This window comes from Eurosta solidaginis, chromosome 1 (genome assembly GCF_040869045.1).
Source record: "Eurosta solidaginis isolate ZX-2024a chromosome 1, ASM4086904v1, whole genome shotgun sequence".
In the NCBI taxonomy this organism is placed as follows: Eukaryota; Metazoa; Arthropoda; class Insecta; order Diptera; family Tephritidae; genus Eurosta; species Eurosta solidaginis.
In genome coordinates, this window is record NC_090319.1 from 385,174,176 (window position 1) to 385,194,695 (window position 20,520).

Consider the following 20,520-nt stretch of genomic DNA (forward strand, 5'->3'; position numbering starts at 1 on the left):
GGATTGACTAGACCATTTCAAAACATTAACATCATGGTCCTCAAAGGATTTCCTCTAAGACGTTAGTGCACAAGCGGTTAGCAGGCGCTTACACAAGGCTAATATACCCGGAAGAATAGCCTCAAAAGTTCCACTAATGCACAAGGTTAACTTTTGCAAACGAGCATTTGGATTGGTCAGGACCTGAGGGATCGAAAAAGCGGAGAAATATACTCTGGAGCGCCGAAACAAAAATAAATTTGTCTGGAAATGATGCGGAAAGAAATGCACGTCGCCCAAAAGGAAAGGAGTTCGACTTCCGTTTCACAAAAAACTGTCAATCATGCAGGTGGAAATGTTATGGTATGGGGGTGTTTTTCGTGGTATGGCGTAGGTTGTATATGCAGAACAACCAATAAAATGACAGCTGTGGAGTACAACGACATACTAGAAAATGTTATGCTACCCTATGCTGAGGGAAACATGCCATTACAACGACCGAAAACATACATTTAAGCGGGTAAAGAAATCCTTTGACGACCATGATATTAATGTTTTGAAGTGGCATAGTCAATCCCCGGACTTAAATCCGATTGAAAACCTGTGGGGAGATTTAAAAAAGAAATTGGCCGGTCAAACTTTCTCCAATAAAGACCAATTATGGGAATGTGTTCAAAAACCTTGGTTTGAGATATCCGTAGAAACCTGCCAGACTTTAATCAATATCATGTCCAAAATAATGGGTAAATTAGTTCAGAATGGAGGTGGATATACTGGTTATTAACTAAGCAATGTTATATGTGTAAAAGAAAAGTTTTGTTTCATATAGTTCTTTCATACCTACTATCTCATCAAAATTGTACCTATTTTTATGAGCAGGTTAGTTTCGGTCAAATAATGGTTTTAAATAATAACTAATATGTTTTTCGTTACTTTAATATGAAGTTTGAAGGACAAGGATAAAAGCGTGTCTTATTTTCATAGTATTGATTAATAAAATAGATATGATAGCCCTCACCGTACTTGGTTTTGGCGACAGTGTAGGTAATGTATAAGTCTGCCGTTCTACAGTCAGAAAACTCGTCTTCTACGATGTCCGCTGAGAGCAATCTTTGACCTAAAGATGTAACCGAGCAGTGAGAAGAACATATTTCTCACACACTACGTACAGCTTTGCGTACACAGAAAATCGGTGAGTAAATATACCTACTGCACATTAGACTGGGTTGATCACCACACGAATTTAAATGATTGTAAAAGTCCGCCTCTAAATCTGAAGTTTATGTTGAGAAAATGAAAAAGTTTGCTTGATCCTTAAAAATACAGCCGACATTATTTTTTTGTTGTAACTTGGTTATTTAATATCCGATTTTTGAAATTGATACTTCGTTATTTTTATCTTCGGAAGCTTTAAAATTAATTCTAATGTCCTTTCCAGCTTTGCAGTCGTTTTTACGTAGTCGCTGCTTCATAGTTTGGTGAAAAGAAATTCATACTCTATGGGGTTGAACTGATTTAGCAGGCAAAACCATAAGAAAACGACTTCAGAGTTCAAACGGACAGGAATTATAGAACTTATCAGGCCAAAAATGTTTTAATTTTAAATTAGATGTTAAATAATCAAGATACAATAAAAGAAAACAAGAATTTCGGCTGTATTTTGAAGGATGCAAAAAAAAAAAAAAATAATTAAACAATGAGACGCTCTTATTGTAGACTTCAAATTTAAAGGGTCCTTTTGCAACTTTTTTTCGACCCAGTTTACTGCACATACACCTACGTGTATAAAAATGTACTAAAAATTAATTGGAAATTTGTCTTCTACTTTATTAAAATTAAATTTTTAATGAAATTTCTATGTATGTATGTAATTATGTCAACCAATTTTGAAAACGATTTGGAAAAATTTGGGAAACTCGAGAAGCTTTTAAAAATCGTTTAGAAAGTTTCCAACTGTTTGAAATCTCGCAAGATGTGCACTGAGTTGTTAATTTTTGTTCGAAGGGTGTTTTTGATTTTCTTAAATAAAAAAAATTAAGTCATACACACTTTGTATTGAACATAGTTGGGCACAATCTATCGCACATAGGCAATACGTTTTTGTACTCTGGCTTGCTCGCTGCTGAGAAAAGCAATATAAGAAGCAGACTTTCTTATATTAGGTTTGAAGTTGTGTAGCAGATGGAGTGGTCGATATTGTTCCTTTTGTCTGAAATGTTTGGTTTATTAGGTAGATAAGTGTAATTTCATTCAAAACATCCATCGTTTGCTGAACCCGCCTACGTGCAGTTATTAAGTGAATGACGTGCCTAAATATATACTTTAAATTTATGAAAAAAATTTTATGGAACGAATATTGCACTAAAGAACAATATCTAAAATTGCAAAGGGGGCCTTCTAAAAATAAAACTAAATTTTCAATGAAAATGGTGACATTTAAAATTTTTATACATATGTTGTTTTGTAATAAATGTGACCCGGTCTATGAAAAGGTGGCTTATGACTAAAAAAAAAAATTGCGAGGAACAGTGGTTAACATGTTTTTTTTTTGAGTCATAAGCCACCTTTTCATAGACCGGGTCACAAATATGTTTTTGTAATGAAAAGAAAAAGGGACCATATGGTAGGTACTAAATGTTGCATGCTTTTCGGCGCATTTGATACTGTTTTCGATATTTTTGGGGATAAAACTTTAGCGTTAGCGAAAGCTGGAATTTGGGGGCTGATTTAGATTCATGGTACCGAAGGCCTTTAGGAAAACATTGGCTAATTTTTGGCTACAAAATTTGTCGGACTGTGTAATGATAGGCTTTAGTCAATATCTTATTATAAAAAACTATTTCTCAGAGCTTGTTTTAACAAAAAATCATAAATCGATAGACGATCACTTCTTCGTAGTTCTTCTTTCTACCGTTGCTGACGAAATAAGTATTGTATGGTTCTAAATTTATTACTACTGTAGTTATAGACTATAGTTTCACAATTAGTTAATAATATACATACATACATATATAGATATAATACATAGTTAAAGTAATAATACTTCTAACTACAATCGATAACTTATCGTACAGCACGCGTTTAATGCCTTATCTAACTCTAATTTTTTTACGCATTACAACACTTTTTAGTTTGCTTTCTAACGTAGACTTTGCGTAAATGTATTGGTTGCAATGTCCTAAAGTTGTTGTATAAAAGTTGACCGTCTTCGTCGAGCACACCCCAAAAATTTCTCATCTATTAGTGAATAAAATTATAAAAAAATAAATTTAAAGTAGATGCTAAAGTGCGTTGCAGTTTCTTTGACACATATGTATCTTATAGCAAGTGCTGTCTCACTCACATAATACAGGGGTATTGGTATCGCTTCAGGATACACTAGCCAACTGACAGCTTCGGAACAAGGTGGTGTCGTTAGGGAACCTTGATAAGTATAATAATTTTCACGACTAATATTTGGCAATAGAGATCCAAGCGTAATGAATTTGGACGTAGTAGCGGTCGTGTTAAAGCCGAACACATAAGGTACTATATCAAAAATTGTTTGGAGGCCAAGTGAAGAAGCTCTATTTTTCAACTGCAATCATAATAAGATAAGAAGGTTAATAAGTACAGACATTAGGGTATTATATTCTGTACATAGCAAACAACCTTTAATTCTTCATTCCATTTACCTTATGAACTTTGAAGAGAACAGCTATCACCGCTAAACCATCATCGTACTCCAGCGCCTCTTCGACGCTAGAATATTTTGTATTTTTATGCAAAATATGCATTTCCAAATCAAAACGCTTATTGTTGATTTGATGTTCAGAACCTTTTTCTAGTGGTGCGCCCCAATGAAAATGTACGTTGATGGCTTCATATTTACCTTTAAGTGGCCCATTGGTTATGTATGGTAAACTATTTTTCACAGTTGGTGGTATACGGAATGTAACTGTAAATTATAATGAATAATGCCTGGTTTTTCAGTGCTAAGTTAAACTTCAGTTAAAGCTGACTAAGGTTTAACTTTATCACTTAGGCAACTAAGATGAGCAGCAACATTGTATGTCATCGAACAAAGTGGCAGAGATATTCTCTGGTCAACTTTAACTGGAGTTAAAAGTCGCATTTAAAAACGGGGCCTAAGAGTATATGCCATTTGCCTCGTTGCTTTTTACTTACTAGTGTGTCCATTATTTTCTAAAGTAAGATCTTCTGACAAGTGTGTGTCGTATTCTCCGAATATTATGGCTGGTATATCAATCGGTATAGTCTGTGAAATGAATTTGAAAATTGCCTTAGTTTAGTTAAGATTTATAAACACACGCACAATCATTAAAAAAAATCATTTAATCAGTATATAAAAGATTTGGAAAAGTTATGTAGGCTGTTGTTATTGTAGCGATAAGGACACTCCCCTGTTATCGATGTCGATGGTCCTTTGCCGGATACTAGCCCGACCATCTCGGGAATGATGACCACATGCAACCTTCTAGGCCATACCGTTCTCCCACTCCCTAGATCCATCAGGAGTTCGGGGTCGCCAGAGCCTCGGCTGTTAATAAAACAGGATTCGCCACGGGTAGGTAGGTGAGGTTGACAATTGGGTTAGAGAAGCTATTGAGCTGGCATCCCCTTGAGAGTGTTGGGATAAACAACCCCTTGATTCAATTTGGTATTTTAGTCGCCTCTTACGACAGGCCCCCTAACCCGCTGGGGCAAGTTATGTAGGATCTTTAAAACGAGTCGATTTTCTGCTAAATTTTTTGCCGTTCAACCAAAATTATAAAGCCAATGGCAGTTGTCTAAATTTTTTCTTTCTTCTATTCTAATTTAAAAATTTTTTCAATTAAGAAAAAATTTATCATAAAAATAATAATGATAAAAAATTATTGTTAGGCCTTGAGCTCGATTCGAACCCGCGATCTTAAAATCAGTAGGCCGATATAACAACAAAAAATTGTTAATACATCCCAGAGCACGGGGAAAAAAGTGTCAATAAAATATGACACTATGGCAGCATTGCCAACAAACAAGTCCAATTTTCACAGCCATTCTGCAACAGATGTCGCAGTGTTGTGAATATCAATTGGCACGAACCAGAATAGAAGTAGGATTAATGAAGACAAACAAAAAACCGCTGTGGTGGCTGAATGGTTATAGCAGCGGCGCCTAAACGTTGCCGATGAAGGAATTTAGCAGTTCCGGAAATGGATCTATACAACGAGCTTTGGCAGTTGTCTAAATTTTTTCTTTCTTCTATTCTAATTTAAAACTTTTTTCAATTAAGAAAAAATTTATCATAAAAATAATAATGATAAAAAATTATTGTTAGGCCTTGAGCTCGATTCGAACCCGCGATCTTAAAATCAGTAGGCCGATATAACAACAAAAAATTGAAAAATGTTAATGTAAAAATAAAATTTAAAACATAAACAAAAACTTGTCAAAATCAATAACTTTGGGGGATTAGAAATTGTTTTTGTATTTTGAAACTCCGGAAAAGTTTCGTCAGTTTTTCTAGCTTGGATTCCAAAGCAAAATAAAGTAGTGTCATTGACATATCTAATATATACAATTCTTCTGTCACGGTTTTAGAGGCTTAACTCCTCCGAAACGGCTGAACCGATTCTCATGAAATTTTGTGAACATATTGGGTAGGTCTGAGAATCGGCCAACGTCTACCTTTTTTTCGCTACGTGCCTAGGGTCTTGATATCAAAACGTGGACCCGGGTACCCCTAGAATGTGTCTATACAATATGGATATCAAATGAAAGCTGTTGATAAGTGCTATAGTACAGGATAATTTTCATACCCCTGGGTGACTAGGGTCTCGATATATAGCCCAAAACGTGGACCCGGGTACCCCTAGAATGTGTTTATAGAATATTGATATCAAATGAAAGCTGTTGTTGAGTGCTATAGTACAGGATAATTTTCATACAACTGGGAGGCTGGGGTCTCGAGATAAAGCCCAAAACGTGGACCCGGGTACCCCTAGAATGTGTTTATACAATATGGATTTCAAATGAAAGCTGTTGATGAGTGCTATAGTACAGGATAATTTTCATACAACTGGGGGGCTAGGGTCTCGAGATATAGCCCAAAACGTGGACCCGGGTACCCCTAGAATGTGTTTATACAATATGGATATCAAATGAAAGCTGTTGTTGTTGTAGCGATTAGGTTACTCCCCGAAGGCTTTGGGGAGTGCTATCGATGTGATGGTCCTTTGTCGGATACAGATCCGATACGCTCCGGTAACACAGCACCATTAAGGTGCTGGCCGGACCATCTCGGGAACGATTTATATGGCCACATTGAACCTTCAGGCCATACCTCCCTCCCCACCCCCAAGTTCCATGAGTAGCTTGGGGTCGCCAGAGCCTCGTCTGTTAGTGAAACGGGATTCGCCGCTCGAAGGTGAGGTTGACAATTGGGTTGGAGAAGCTATATATTGCGCTACACAACCCCTTGAATCCCATCAAATGAAAGCTGTTGATGAGTGCTATAGTACAGGGTAATTTTCATACAACTGGGAGGCTAGGGTCTCGAGATATAGCCCAAAACGTGGACCCGGGTACCCCTAGAATGTGTGTATACAATATGGATATCAAATGAAAACTGTTGATGAGTGCTATAGTACAGGATAATTTTCATACAACTGAGAGTCTAGGGTCTCGAGATATAGCCCAAAACGTGGACCCGGGTACCCCTAGAAGGTGTTTATACAATATGGATATCAAATGAAAGCTGTTGATGAGTGCTATAGTACAGGATAATTTTCATACAACTGGGAGGCTAGGGTCTATATATAGCCCAAAACGTGGACCCGGATACACCTAGAACGTGTTTTTACATTATGGGTATCAAATTGAAGCTGTTGATGAGTGCTTTAGTAGAGGGTAATTTTCATACCCCTAGGTGACTAGGGTCTCGAGATATAGGCCAAAACGTGGACCCGGGTACCCCTAGAGTGTGTTTATAGAATATGGATATCAAATGAAAGCTGTTGATGAGTGCTTTAGTAGAGGGTAATTTTCATACCCCTGGGAGACTAGGGTCTCGGGATATAGGCCAAAATGTGGGCCGGGGTACCCCTAGAATGTGTTTATAGAATATTGATATCAAATGACAGCTGTTGATGAGTGCTTTAGCAGACGGTTATTTTCATTCCCCTGGGTGATTGGGTTTCGAGATATAGCCAACACGTGGACCGGGGTACCCCTAGAATGTGTTTATAGAATATTGATATCAAATGAAAGCTGTTGATGAGTGCTTTAGCAGAGGGTTATTTTCATACCCCTGCGTGATTGGGTTTCGAGATATAGGCCAAAACGTGGACCGGGTACCCCTACAATGTGTTTATAGAATATTGATATCAAATGAAAGCTGTTGATGAGTGCTTTAGCAGAGGGTTATTTTCATACCCCTGCGTGATTGGGTTTCGAGATATAGGCCAAAACGTGGACCGGGTACCCCTACAATGTGTTTATAGAATATTGATATCAAATGACAGCTGTTGATGAGTGCTTTAGCAGACGGTTATTTTCATTCCCCTGGGTGATTGGGTTTCGAGATATAGCCAACACGTGGACCGGGGTACCCCTAGAATGTGTTTATAGAATATTGATATCAAATGAAAGCTGTTGATGAGTGCTTTAGCAGAGGGTTATTTTCATACCCCTTGGTGATTGGGTTTCTAGATATAGTCCAAAACGTGGACCGGGGTACCCCTAGAATGTGTGTATAGAATATTGATATCAAATGAAAGCTGTTGATGAGTGCTTTAGCAGAGGGTTATTTTCATACCCCTGGGTGATTGGGTTTCGAGATATAGGCCAAAACGTGGACCGGGGTACCCCTAGAATGTGTTTATAGAATATTGATATCAAATGAAAGCTGTTGATGAGTGCTTTAGCAGAGGGTTATTTTCATACCTATTGGTGACTAGGGTCTCGAGATATAGGACAAAACGTGGGCCAGTGAATGCCTAGACAGTGTTTATACAATATGGATATCAAATGAAAGCTGTTTATGAGTGCTTTAGTACAGAGTAATATATTATCCAGAGACGGACTGGGACTGGGATTAGGACTAGGACTTGGACTGAGACTCGGAGTGGGACTGGGACTGGGACTGGAATAAAATACATACCACCTTCTGGGACAGGTAATAAGGGATGCAGAAGAATGAGAAGAAATTGAGAGAAGAGAAAAGAGAGAAAGAGATTGAGAAAGAGATAGAATGAGACGAAGATGGAGATAGATGAAGCGAAAAAGACGGAGGGAGGAGTGAATAAAAGGATTGGGAAAAAGTGAAGAGGGGGAGGCAGAGTCAGACGGAAAAAGCTTATTAAAATGTATGCAGAGTGGCCAAATTTAGGGCAGGACAACGTCTGCCGGGTCTTCTAGTGTAGGTATAAGCATGGATAAAATATGTACATTTTGAGCTGAGTGAGTTCGATATGAGAATAGTCACTAGTAAATAAGAAAATGAAAATTCCAAAGCTCCAGTTTTAATTGAGAATAGTAAGTTGTATTGAAAATAAGAAAGTATGAAATGAAAAAGCGGCATTTGGAATTGAGGATATGAAATGTAATAAAGATAAATGATGTATGTGACAACGGACATATCCTGTAAGGGTAATAAATACTGATGTGAAATTTCCGACTGAAATATCTTGAAGTGCGAGAGCATTTCCATGGATCGATCTTGCATTCTGGAATGCTCTCGAGTAGTCTCCCTCAGTTACTGTTCTTTTCGCTTCATCTCTGCCCCTTGGTTTTTACTTTTTCCTAAAGAGTTCCAATGGGGATCAACATTGGCGAGCACGGTGCTAAATGGAGCACTTCCGTTTGGCCATTCGAAGCATCAGCTACCGCTGACTCTATTCTCTACTGGCATGAACCGTTGTTGCACTGGGGATTTTCCTCACAGAGTTTGGTTTGTAACTGTGTCAGCTTTATCTTTGAATATTACATACCTTATTTGTGTTAATTGCAATCGGCGACTGATTTTTACCGCCACATTGGGGATACTGCTTGACCCAATTTTTAGGATTTTCGTAGCTAAATGGCTCTGGAAATGAAAATAGAATATGAATTCAAATAAGAAATGCTTTATTAGTGCTATTTTTAATTGACTGAAGTATAGATATATTTTCTTATGAAAATGTATTTCGTGGCGACAAATACGCAACGGGGTTTATTGGTATTTTGCAAAGGGATAAATATTATTATTTTTTTGGGACGCCATTACTACGGTAAGTTTAAGCGCTATGAGTTGACACGACGTCTCGGCTGCAGTTTGACTTACTTAAGAATTTGTTAGACGCAAAAACTAAGGCTATCAATGCTTAGCATTACGAGAGCGCTGAAAACAACCGCGACGACTACACTGTATGCCATTCTACACATTCCACCTGCTGCGTTAACAACTGCTACGAAGCTTAATTCACCGGTCTGAGTACTTAGTATAACGGACAAACAGACTACCTGATTCAATAGAGGTGCATGGTTGGCGCTATGGAGTCTAAATGGCGGAAGAGGGATACACGTGTACACCGATGGTTCCAAAGTAGCGGAAGGAGTAGGGTCTGCTGTATACTGCGCTGAAATAAACACATCCTACAAGCCGCCAGATAACTAGATAAGTATAGCGGTTTTCAGGCGGAAGAAGTAGCCGTAAGCAGTAGAAATACTGGAAGAAAAAGTCAACTTTTATTTTTACAGCCAAGCAGCAATTATGGCAATAATCTCGCAAAGCACAGCATCTAAGTGCGTTAAGAGTGTAAGCAATCGCTGGAAAGAATTTGGACAGGGAGAAGCATACATCTATATTGTGTCCCAGAACATATGATACAACTGACCGGTCCATGAGGACCTCACATAGACTGAATGAGACCGCAGTGTTACCAGAAGTTTGTTTAACGCTCAAGCTGAAAACCCCTATCAAAAATCAGCACCTATGTTATAAAATAACTCCCTTCCCTTGTCAAATAGTAGAAGCTTTCTAGGACCTATGCCACTTGCTGCTTTAGATCTGGCAGCTGCACCACTCCTAGCACCAGCTTGCCAAGCGCAGGGATTGAGCACAAAACGTGCTCGATCGTTTCCGCCTCCAACTTGCACTTCCTACATCTTCTATCACCGGCCAAGCCTAATTTAAAGGCATGTGACGCTAGCAGTGGCCAGTAAGAATACCCGTCATGGTCTACAGCCCTCTCTTTTCAATGACAGGAGTAACTTTGTTCGCCTAAGGTTGTAAGACCTACACACGATCTTCGACTTTGCAGCCCCGCGCCTGGGTCCACGCCTTTCTCGCTTTTTCGATCATATGCACCTCTCGCCTTTGCTTAATCTCGCCCAGTCTAATTGGGACTTCTACGGAGCAAGCTTCAAGGGATGCGCCCTTTTTAGCTAGTTCATCCGATTTTTCATTCCCATCTATTCCCATATGCCCTGATCCATCTGTGTGCACATGTATCGCCTCGTCCGCCATTTGAGCACCCTTGCGCCAACCGTCCACCTCTATTGTGGCCTTAAGATCTCCCTCGAGCAAAATATGGTAATCTGCATAAAAAGATGTCAAGGTAATTAGCTGTCTTCTTATCGAAGTACACTCAGCCAAATTGATGACTTCGTGATCTACGGCAGGTATAATACCAGTCCCCTGTGTGCACACGCTTTACGAGGTCTACATATTGCCTATAATCATTGCCGTGCGGCAGACAGACAAACAGACGGCTGGTGATAACTCCACTCAGCTCTCGTACCTGCTCTCAGAGCGCAACTTTCGAGGTGAATATGCATGGCGGAACGATACAAGGTGGCAGCATGGTGACATACCTACAAACATAAATAAAAATTCTATGTACTTTGTTTTTGTAAATTCGATGGACAAATGTCAAAATCGTACTTCGCCGGAAGTTGATGTATCAAATCAATAAAAAAAAGTTTATAATCAGCTGTCCCATGCTGCCACCTTTATCGTTCCGCCATGTGAAGATGAAACCGAAAAGTAGCATCACGCTTCTCACTTACCACGTACGGAATGATAATGGTGAGCTGCACTCATGTACAAAGCAACATAGCGAGAAAGTTGATGAGCGCGATGTCTCTACCTTTGACGACAGAATAAACGTATTTTGCAAAATATAACTATAGATGCCAGAAAACACCGAGAGACTGAAGTTGAGCAACTTGGCTAGGTTTATGCGCTCATAGAGTAAACGGGGATATATGTATGTAGATAATGCATGGGATTGCTTACAGGGTTATTTCTATAGTATAAACACATGTGTGTTTTGAGAAAACACGACAAGGCATTTTGGCCTAGAAATGGATCTGTTGGTTAAGCAATCTCAGTGCATCTGCACAACCATCGCTAGAATCAGGCTTAGAAAAAGAAACAACCTGCTGCTTGAGCTTTCACCGTATTGCTTGTGCCTTATATACAATGTGAATATGTATACATGTGAATAGAACGCTTATTACTTGCAGGTTGAAGGATAAAACGCAAAATAGTAAAGGTGGCGGCGGCAAATCTAGCAATGGCTGTAGCAAGAAACCTGGCTATAAAGCACCAACGCCATGTTGTACACCCAAGGGAGGTGATAATTCACAGAAATGCAAATTCCATACATTCAAATATCGTGTAACACCGCTTAAAGTCAAAAATATCACTTTTCATATGGTGCCCAAAGGAAAAAAGAAAGAATTTGCCATACAAAACGCAAACTCAAATAATATGTATCTGTTCAATGGTTTTCGTACGAGATGTGGCAAAGGATTGCCATTGGGCGTGCGCGCATTGTCGGGAGCAAGTAAACCAGTGCGTGCACTCAATGCAGGGCTAGGCGTCTTAGCAACATTTTGCGCTTACAAATCAACAAAAGTGAAATGAATTTAATTCAAATTCACAGTGAAACAAACATGCATACAAAATAAATTTAGGGAAACGCGCAAAATCAATTGACGTATTTTATTTATTTATTGATTTCAACTTTTACAAATTTAGTTTAACAATTGTTTTTGTTTTTATCGGCCTATTGATAAATCATTCAAGGTTCGAATCGAGCTCAAGGCCAGAACAATAATTTTTTTCAAATGATAATTATTGTTATTTTTTAATTTTTCTAAATTTGAAAAATTGAATTTTGTTTTTGGAATAGTAAGTAGAAAATTTTTCAGGCAACCTGCCATAGCTGCGCAGATAGATCCATTTCGAAGGGTGCTAAGCAAATTTAGAAAAATTAAAAAATAACAATAATTATCATTTGAAAAAAATTATTGTTCTGGCCTTGAGCTCGATTCGAACCTTGAATAATTTAGTTTAACGACAAATTGTTCTCTTTAAGTATAGAAACTATTTAGCAAAAAATGCAACGCTGGTCGTATAAATTATAAGTATTTTTGAAATAATATAAAAATATAAAAACAAAACACAGAAAAATGCAACAAATTGTGGAAATAAAATAACTCCGAGGAAAGCAAACAACTTTTACAGCTGTTTAATTGTATAACTCGACTGTGGCATATCAACCTATCTCGCCTGCCATTTCAAAAACGCTCTATCTCATAAGACTTTTGAATAAAGCTCTATATCACCAATTTGTAGCAGGAATTAAAAGCAGCACGATGAAAGTTGGAAGGCAGGCTCGGCCTAAATCAATTCGGAGGTAAATCACGCCAAGTATTTATTTTTTTATTTAGGTCAAAAATAGTCCAAGACATCCGCCACCTAATTTTTCAACTCAGTGGAGGCATCTCCTTCACACAGCTACCATCGGCTGGTGTGTATAAAGAATTTTTCTGTGCCATTACCTTTTCAGCCAATTTCAAAATATGACCAGCCCGCGTTGTATACGTTTAAATTTTTTTCGCTTGACTATGTCTAGATGCACTTATTACTATAATTAATTAATTATGTACATTGGCAAACACAGTCTAAACGTGTGGCCGCATTGTGCTATAAACCGAAACCACTTTTTAGTTAATATTCGATTTGATTGTATTGCTGGTATGTGCATAATTGCATAAATCTAACCACCGGGGCGTATACGTCACACCAATGCGCTTCACCGAACACCACTGTTTGTCCAAAGGTAGTGCAACAAATTAAGATGTAATTACATATGTACATTGCTTGTACCGACAATGAAGATGTACAGAGCTTGCAGTAAAGCTCCCTTTCATGCTAGTTTTGTATAACTTGAAAAAAAAATAAAATAAAACGAGTTGGATATGCGCATGCATCTCCATCTATGCAAAATATGATTGAACATTTGGTTGGTTGGTTGGCTGGAGTAGCGAGTCCCAATTGACTCCAATTAGCGCTCATGCGCCGTTTTGATACCACAAACTTGTGAGTTAACCAATGAAAGGGTGTTGAAGGAAGACTTATACACATTTACACGCGCCTCAGGGAAACCCCGTTCCCCTATACCCATCCCGTGGAGTTTACAAATTTGAGAAGCTCTCCCGGCCTAACATCCTTGAGTTCTGGGAGGCTTTAGAAAAGGGATTTTAAAGAAGCTTTATTCTGCTTCGACAGTGTGCTGGACATTCGCACAGCAGATGCTCAACCGTTTCCTCCGCCTCCGGACGCTTGCAGCTGCGACATGAGGTATTGTGTTCCAGTCCCATCCGTGCCGTATGTACCACAATTGTCCAATGCCCCGTGAGCACCGCAACTACGGATATATCCCTTCTGTTTATCTTAAGGCAGCTGCAGATCGTTTTTCGTTATATAATGTCCACATGCTCTTGGAAACTCTACAGGTCCGCAGCCGATTCCACCTATTGCTGGCCTCACTCAACCAGTGCTGGGAGATGCGACCCTTGATGAGTCCCAGGTTTGCAAGGACCTCCTTCGCTCTTGAGGCATCAAGAGCCGCTCCACGCCGTGCCAGCTCATCCGCCATCTCGTTACCCTGTATGTTTCGATGCGCCGGCACACATATCAGGGTAACGATCTGCCGGCTCACCAGAATCATGGCGCTCCCTCTACACTGCCCAACCAGGTTTGATGATATCGTCTCTGACCCGAGGGCCCCAAGAGCCGCCTGTCTATCAGAGAAAATGGCTACCCTGTTACCGTTACCATTGATATCCATTAACGCTTTACAAGCCTTTTGGATAGCGAAAATCTCAGCTTGAAACACGCTTGCCGAGTCGGGAAGCCGCATACTAAGGACGTGGGCGTGACAGTCGCAAATACTCCCGCTCCCACTCCGCAAGTCATTTTAGAACCGTCCGTGAAAACCGAGATGTCGAATCTCTGAGTGATCCCCCCATCTTTCCAATCTTTACTTGTGGGGAAGATAATTGTGTTGTTTGTGTCGAGGACTTTGCTTGGACATATGTAGTCCATTTTTAATAAGATGCGGGAGTCGTTAACATTGAGCAGCGATACGGCCGTGCGCGTATGTACGCTTCCTCCAAAGGCCCAACTCCCGAAACCTTGGGGCCCTTGAGATGCCGTTTCGTTGATAAAGACATCTACCGGTGAACAATTGCAATTTAAGTGTTTTTTCCACTCCACAATAACGAGGATCCTGTAAACTAGGCAGATTCAGCCTTCTTAGCTTCGCATGTACTGGAACTTACGTCTTCCATATTGAGCAAAATATTGAAGCACACCGTGTATTGGTTGATTGCACCTTATCAGAGCGGCTTTAGACCTGGTAAATCTACCATCGACCAGATTTTCACTGTGCGACAAATCTTGGAAAAAACTCTAAAAAAAGAAATTTACACACATCACAACACATCTTCGTAGATTTGAAAGCCACCGTCGACAGCGCCGTAAGCCCTGCTTCTTCCAAACTGGAAAGATGTGTTTGATGGTGAATGAGGGAAAAACGATGTACCTGCTGTAATCAAGCAAAGAGGCAGCACATTTGTGTCATGGCAACGTTGTCACTTTGGGTAGCCATTATTTCGAAATATTAAAGGACTTCGTTTTTTGGAACACTCACTAACACAAACAACAACATTATTCTAGAAATCCATCCAAGAATCACGCTTGCCAACAAATGTTACTTTAAACATGTAAACAATTGAAAAGTAAATACCTCTTTCGGCAAACGAAAATCATGCTCTACAAGCCACTCGTATCGTACTTGTCCTGCTATACGGTGCAGGAACATGGACCATAGCAACTTGAGATGAGGCGGCTCTGGTAGTGCTCGAGAGAAAAGTTCTCCAAAGCTCTCTACGCGTCGGCGACGGCGAGTACCGAAGAAGATTTAATGATGAGCTGTACAAGTTTCATACAGACACCAACAAAGTCAAGTCAATTAAAACAAAGCCGATACGCTTACTTGGTCATGTTATGCGAATTAAAGATGATGCTCTTGGCAAAATAGTATTCTTATGGGAACCCGCATATGGAAACAGCGGAAGAGGGTAGCCCCCACCGCTGAAAGGACCAGGTGGAAACGATTTAAATTCCCTTGGTGTTATCAATTGTTAGCTCAACGACTGACGCGCCTTGTTGGTTGACCATAACCGTTTGAACGGTTACGCGCCAACTAAGGAAGTATTTAAGATTTCAAAGGAGTTAACAATTGTTAAACGCATATTCCATCACATTTTTCCCCTCTAGATATTTTGTGGCTCCTTTGTTGTTTGGTTGTTGAGGGGATAGTCATAATTTTTTGACAATTTTTAAAATTATTTCTGAGTAACTTTCTGTTCTGCAAATGGGCCTAAGTAAGTTTAAAAATAGCTTGGAGTAAAACGTGATGAAAGTAATCTTGACATGAAAGTTTTTCGTCATTTTTCAGGGTGTCCGATCATTCGTTTTTATTTTTTTACTTAAATAAGGTTTCTGGTTATTAACGGACATTTCGGGTTAAAGTTCTAGTGCAGGACCAAAAATGTCGGGAGAGCTGTCAAAAAACGCGTTTTGACTTCGTTATAAATAATGCGAAGGCCGAAGCTAAGCATTTTACTTCTGATTAAGATATTTGCAAAAAAAGCCAAACATATGCATGTGTTTGTGGTAATTTTGATGGTTTTGTTGTACACACACAGGAGAAAGGTGTTCTGCGCGGATATAATTTTGACCCCCAAACCGGTATTGGACACGCCTAGGGGCAAAACACGTCTTTTGACAGCTCTCCAATTAGCAATCGACCGCTGTTGTAGACTATAACCCAATTTAAGTTTACTAGAGTTTAACCTTGCCACTTTGATAAAATGTTACTGTTCATCTCAGCTTAAGCTGCCGAAGTGGCAGGGTTACACTCTAGTCAACCAGAGTTGGGCATTATTCGATAAATTTTTATATATGTCAAAAAGATTATTCAAAAATAATTTTCCTTGAATAAGTTATCATTGAATACATTTTTTAAAGATAATTTATTTTTGAATAATTTTCCAATTGGACATTTTTTCAAAAACTCATATTTTGCTCATTTAAATATGAAGCAAAAATAGATATATTTTTTATGTTAACTGAAAGAAAACAAATGTTGCTTTTCTTGTTTATTTATTACTCGAATATCGAGTAAAATAATTTATCCGTCGCTCAAATAAAATTTCTTTAAATTAAAATAAAAACTATCTGTATTCGTAAATAACCGACAAAAAAACATTTTTTCTTTTATTCGTTTTTTGAAAAATATTTGCCCAACTCTGGTTTAAACTCGCATTGAAAGCCTGTTCGTTTTATACACTAGGATTTTATTTTAAAATCATTGAAAAAAGGTGTAAACTGTGTTTTCTAGAGAAAATACATATTTAAAAAATTTTCAAACACTTACTCTCAGTTGCTGCTACTGGCTGTACAGCTGTAAATGGCAAGAAAAATACTAGATTCTGGCAAAATTGGGCTAATCCTTGTAAATACATATTATACTGAAATAAACACTACCGATAAAAGAAAAACTTATAACACAAAAGTTTGACAAATTTTGGAAACGCAATCGTTCCCTTCATCTGATCACAAAAATTTTATTTATTCTTTTGGTTTTTTGATTGGCTCCGCTGCAAAAACTAACATTCATTCTTTTGTGTCAAAATCTTTTATAGTTGTAATTTGGAAAGGGCAGCGCATCGTAGTAAACAATTGAAATCCAATCGGAAAATTGCGGATGCGTTTACATAGGAGGCGTTCCACGTCAGCTATATCGAGTATATATTACATTACCAATTTCGCTGAAATTTAGGCATATTTTGCACGCTTCGAAAAAGTTTGATATTTTTTATCCTTTATTTTTTTGTTTAGGCAATCGAGCGATATACATTTTTCAAAAATGTTCAGATAATTTTTTATATTTAATATCTCTTTTTACTAACAACTTGGTAAATTTGTCGTCTTTGGGTATTGTTTTCCTTAAATTCATTTTATTAGTATTTTTCTTTGTCAGTAGAAATAGTCCTAGTCAAAAAACTTTCTTTGAGATCCCCATTCTATCTGATGACGATTAACGCATCCTTTTCAAAAGTAAAAGTTGAAACAAGTTCCAAAAAAGTAACTTGTTTGTTGAAAAAGCAATAATTTATTAATGCTTGGCGTGATTTACCTTAAAGTAGATGTAGGGCCAGCTTATCTTCCAATTTGCATCGCGCTGCTTCTTAAATTTTGGTACAAACTACCGAGACGGATCCTACATATATAAAACAATAACGTGTTTAAAAAAAGTAACTGTATCCAAAGACCAACTGTTCCCAAAAAGAATGTGAAAAAGTAAGCGGTTACAGATCAGTACAAAACTAGTGAAATGTTTAAAAACCGTTAATTTACTATAATATTAAAAATGAAATAATGGGTTTGTTTTTCTACGCATATGCGTTTGCGCTTAAATTTTATATGGAGAAATAAAGGCGAATTGTGTTGTGCGCCTATCGCTTCATACATATTTAAGCGCAAATGCGTTTCCGCTTTAAAAAAGGCTAATATTGAAAGCTTATTTAATTAGTGACTTGATGGGGAGCTGAATAGACTTGACATGCTGGCATGCTCTGTATCGTTGGGTTTACGCGTTAACCGTGTAAACAAGTTACCCAAATGTGAGGCGATAGCCCGTTTGTCGCAATTAATTACCTAATTTGTTTTATGTTCCTTCACTTGCTACGTATCCACATTTTATGTATGTATGCAGTATGCTAGTTTGTTAGTTCTCTTGGACTTCATTCAAATTCTATGCTGACCGAATTTCGTCATACCCCCCTTCCAAACAGATAGGTTTCGGGCTCGGAAGACTACATTAATTCAAAGTTTCGACATATCAGTATTGGAATTGAGGCTCTCTTATCTCCCTAACTTATTTATTTATACAGGTTTGAAATGGTTTAATGACTCAAACCCCCATCAAAAATATATAACTTCGTTTAACTGATATTATCTGACTATCTGTAATTGTTAACAAAAATTTACATTATTGTAATCGCTATGGTGTGATGGTAGCGTGCTCCGCCTACCACACCGAAGATCCTGGGTTCACGCCCCGGAAAAAGCAACATCAACAACTTTAGAAACAAGTTTTTTCAATTAGAAGAAAATTGTCTAAGCGGGGTCGCCCCTCAGCAGTGTTTGGCAAGCACCCCGAGTGTATTTCTGCCATGAAAAGCTCTCAGTGAAAACTCATCTGCCTTGCAGATGCCGTTCAGAGTCGGCATTAAACAAGTAGGTCCCATCCCGCCAATTTGTAGCAAAAAATAAGAGCGCGACGCAAATTGGAAGAGAAGCTCGGCCTTAGATTTCTTCGGAGGTTATCGCGCCTTACATTTATTTATTTATTTAATCGCCATATTAAGCATTTGTCTACTACTGGCACAATATAAGTAAAATCGTGCTACCAGAGTGGCTTGCGGCATTTTTATTGTTTTCTGGAGGACTTTTCCCAACAAGCTTAATTCATCTTCGCCACATATGGCAAGGATAAAAGGTGGTAAAGTATGAATAAAGGAGGATACTAAAATCGACAGACCCGGCGTTTTAAGGGGTAAAAAAAACTTGAATAATATTCATTGTTATATGTTAATTTTCGATCGACGCATAAGGCGAGTTTTATGTAATTGGCCTTGAACTGTCACTTTTGTGCATTTAAAATTATCACGTAGTTAAAAAATGCGATGATATAACCGTAGTTGGTAAGTTGTTCAGCTTATAATCTACAAAAGGACTGTTAAAATAGTACTATAGAGAAGGGTCACCAGGCAGTTTGGTCGATACTAGACCATAGGACCATAACTTTTTGTCTTCAATAACAATTATGAGAAATCTTCACTCAAGTTTGAAAATATGTATGTAGCTAAATAATAGAACCTGAAAACATAATGAACCGTTTTCATCATATCCAGTTAAAGCTAACTGTCACTGTCACTTACCTGACAGATCATCGAACGATTTCTGTCAAATAAAAAGCCAGTGAGCGTTTACCGAAGTCTAAGTTTTAATATTTTGGATGACAAGTGTTGAAGTTCGTTTTTTAAAAGCCGGAACCTGCATAAAAACTTGTAAGAGATATTATTTTTCATGCCTTTTAGTTTTCGACGTAAATCATAAATAGTTACCGAATTATCAAGTTTGACCATTTGTTAAGAAAACACAAATGTTTACATTAAAATTTTGGCACCCAAAAAAAAAAAAAACAAAAAGAATTTTATTAGAATATTTCTTAAGTAAATAAAAATAAATTAAAAATGAAAGGCCCAATGTCTTTTTTCGAAATTTTCATAAAAACTTTCAAAACATTTTCACCTGTGGCGCAAAGTTGCTCATAACGTTTTAGCTTAAAGAACGCAGGAAAAAAATTTTTTCCAAGTCAATAAAAAAAAGAAGTTAATAAAAAACAAAAAAGAAAAATTTCGAAATTTTAAAAAATTTTAATATCCCCGTTTCGCTGTTTAAAAAAAATGTCGAAAAAAATTGAACCTTTCAATTGTACAAAAAGTGGTCCAAGTTTTAGAGAAATCGATGCTGCAAATCTATTGGTTTTTCGAGTTGGCATGCAATACCCCCGTAAGTATGTGCATAACGTTGCTGCGCCAGCAGAAGTAGTTACATGTGTATACAATTGTTTTTATCAAATTTGTTTTAATGCATATTATATTAATATTATTGTTACCAACATTTGATCTCGTTTGATATCTCTTTTGGTTGAGAACGCTCTGAAAAAATGATTGATTTTTGATCTTCTGAAAATAACTGAAGAACATACTTGTTGGCGGGGGGCCCTTTTTGGCGATATGATCGCGAAATATAAAACTTTTTGAGAGATTTTTTAGCTGGAAAATCTCGACATTACCTTCAAATCTATCTCATGCAGTAGATCTCTATCTGAGCTCAGAAGAACTAAATTATTGAATCGTCTTTCCCCCATGCTTGTATGAAGTTAATTTTTAATTAACTCCATTTTAGAGAACGATATTTTACTTGTTCAATCAATTCACCTAAAACAATCTCTCAGTTGACAAACGTAGACTGCATATTATTCTCTTTGATTATACGGTACAATAACAACCTAGTTGATTCCATTTCCCTCTTTTGTGTGGAGATTTGCAAAATGTTTGAGTTGGATTGAAAATCCAAAATCTCTC

At 37.9% G+C, this 20,520-nt stretch overlaps 1 protein-coding gene across 2 annotated transcripts in view; it reads right to left on the bottom strand.

The window, feature by feature from the left end:
* Positions 1 to 67: 67 nt before the first annotated feature.
* The window catches only part of LOC137238406 (carbonic anhydrase 2-like), a 42,870-nt gene continuing 22,417 nt past the window's right edge, over positions 68 to 20,520 (bottom strand). For both annotated transcript variants that reach the window (XM_067763330.1, XM_067763329.1), the window contains exons 3-7: positions 8,952 to 9,046; positions 4,147 to 4,237; positions 3,654 to 3,916; positions 3,323 to 3,556; positions 68 to 3,216 (exon numbers count right to left, since the gene is read on the bottom strand). In XM_067763330.1, the coding sequence (XP_067619431.1) occupies positions 3,088 to 3,216; positions 3,323 to 3,556; positions 3,654 to 3,916; positions 4,147 to 4,237; positions 8,952 to 9,046 (812 nt within the window). In that variant the 3' untranslated portion in view covers positions 68 to 3,087. The remainder of the gene's footprint in view (positions 3,217 to 3,322; positions 3,557 to 3,653; positions 3,917 to 4,146; positions 4,238 to 8,951; positions 9,047 to 20,520) is intronic.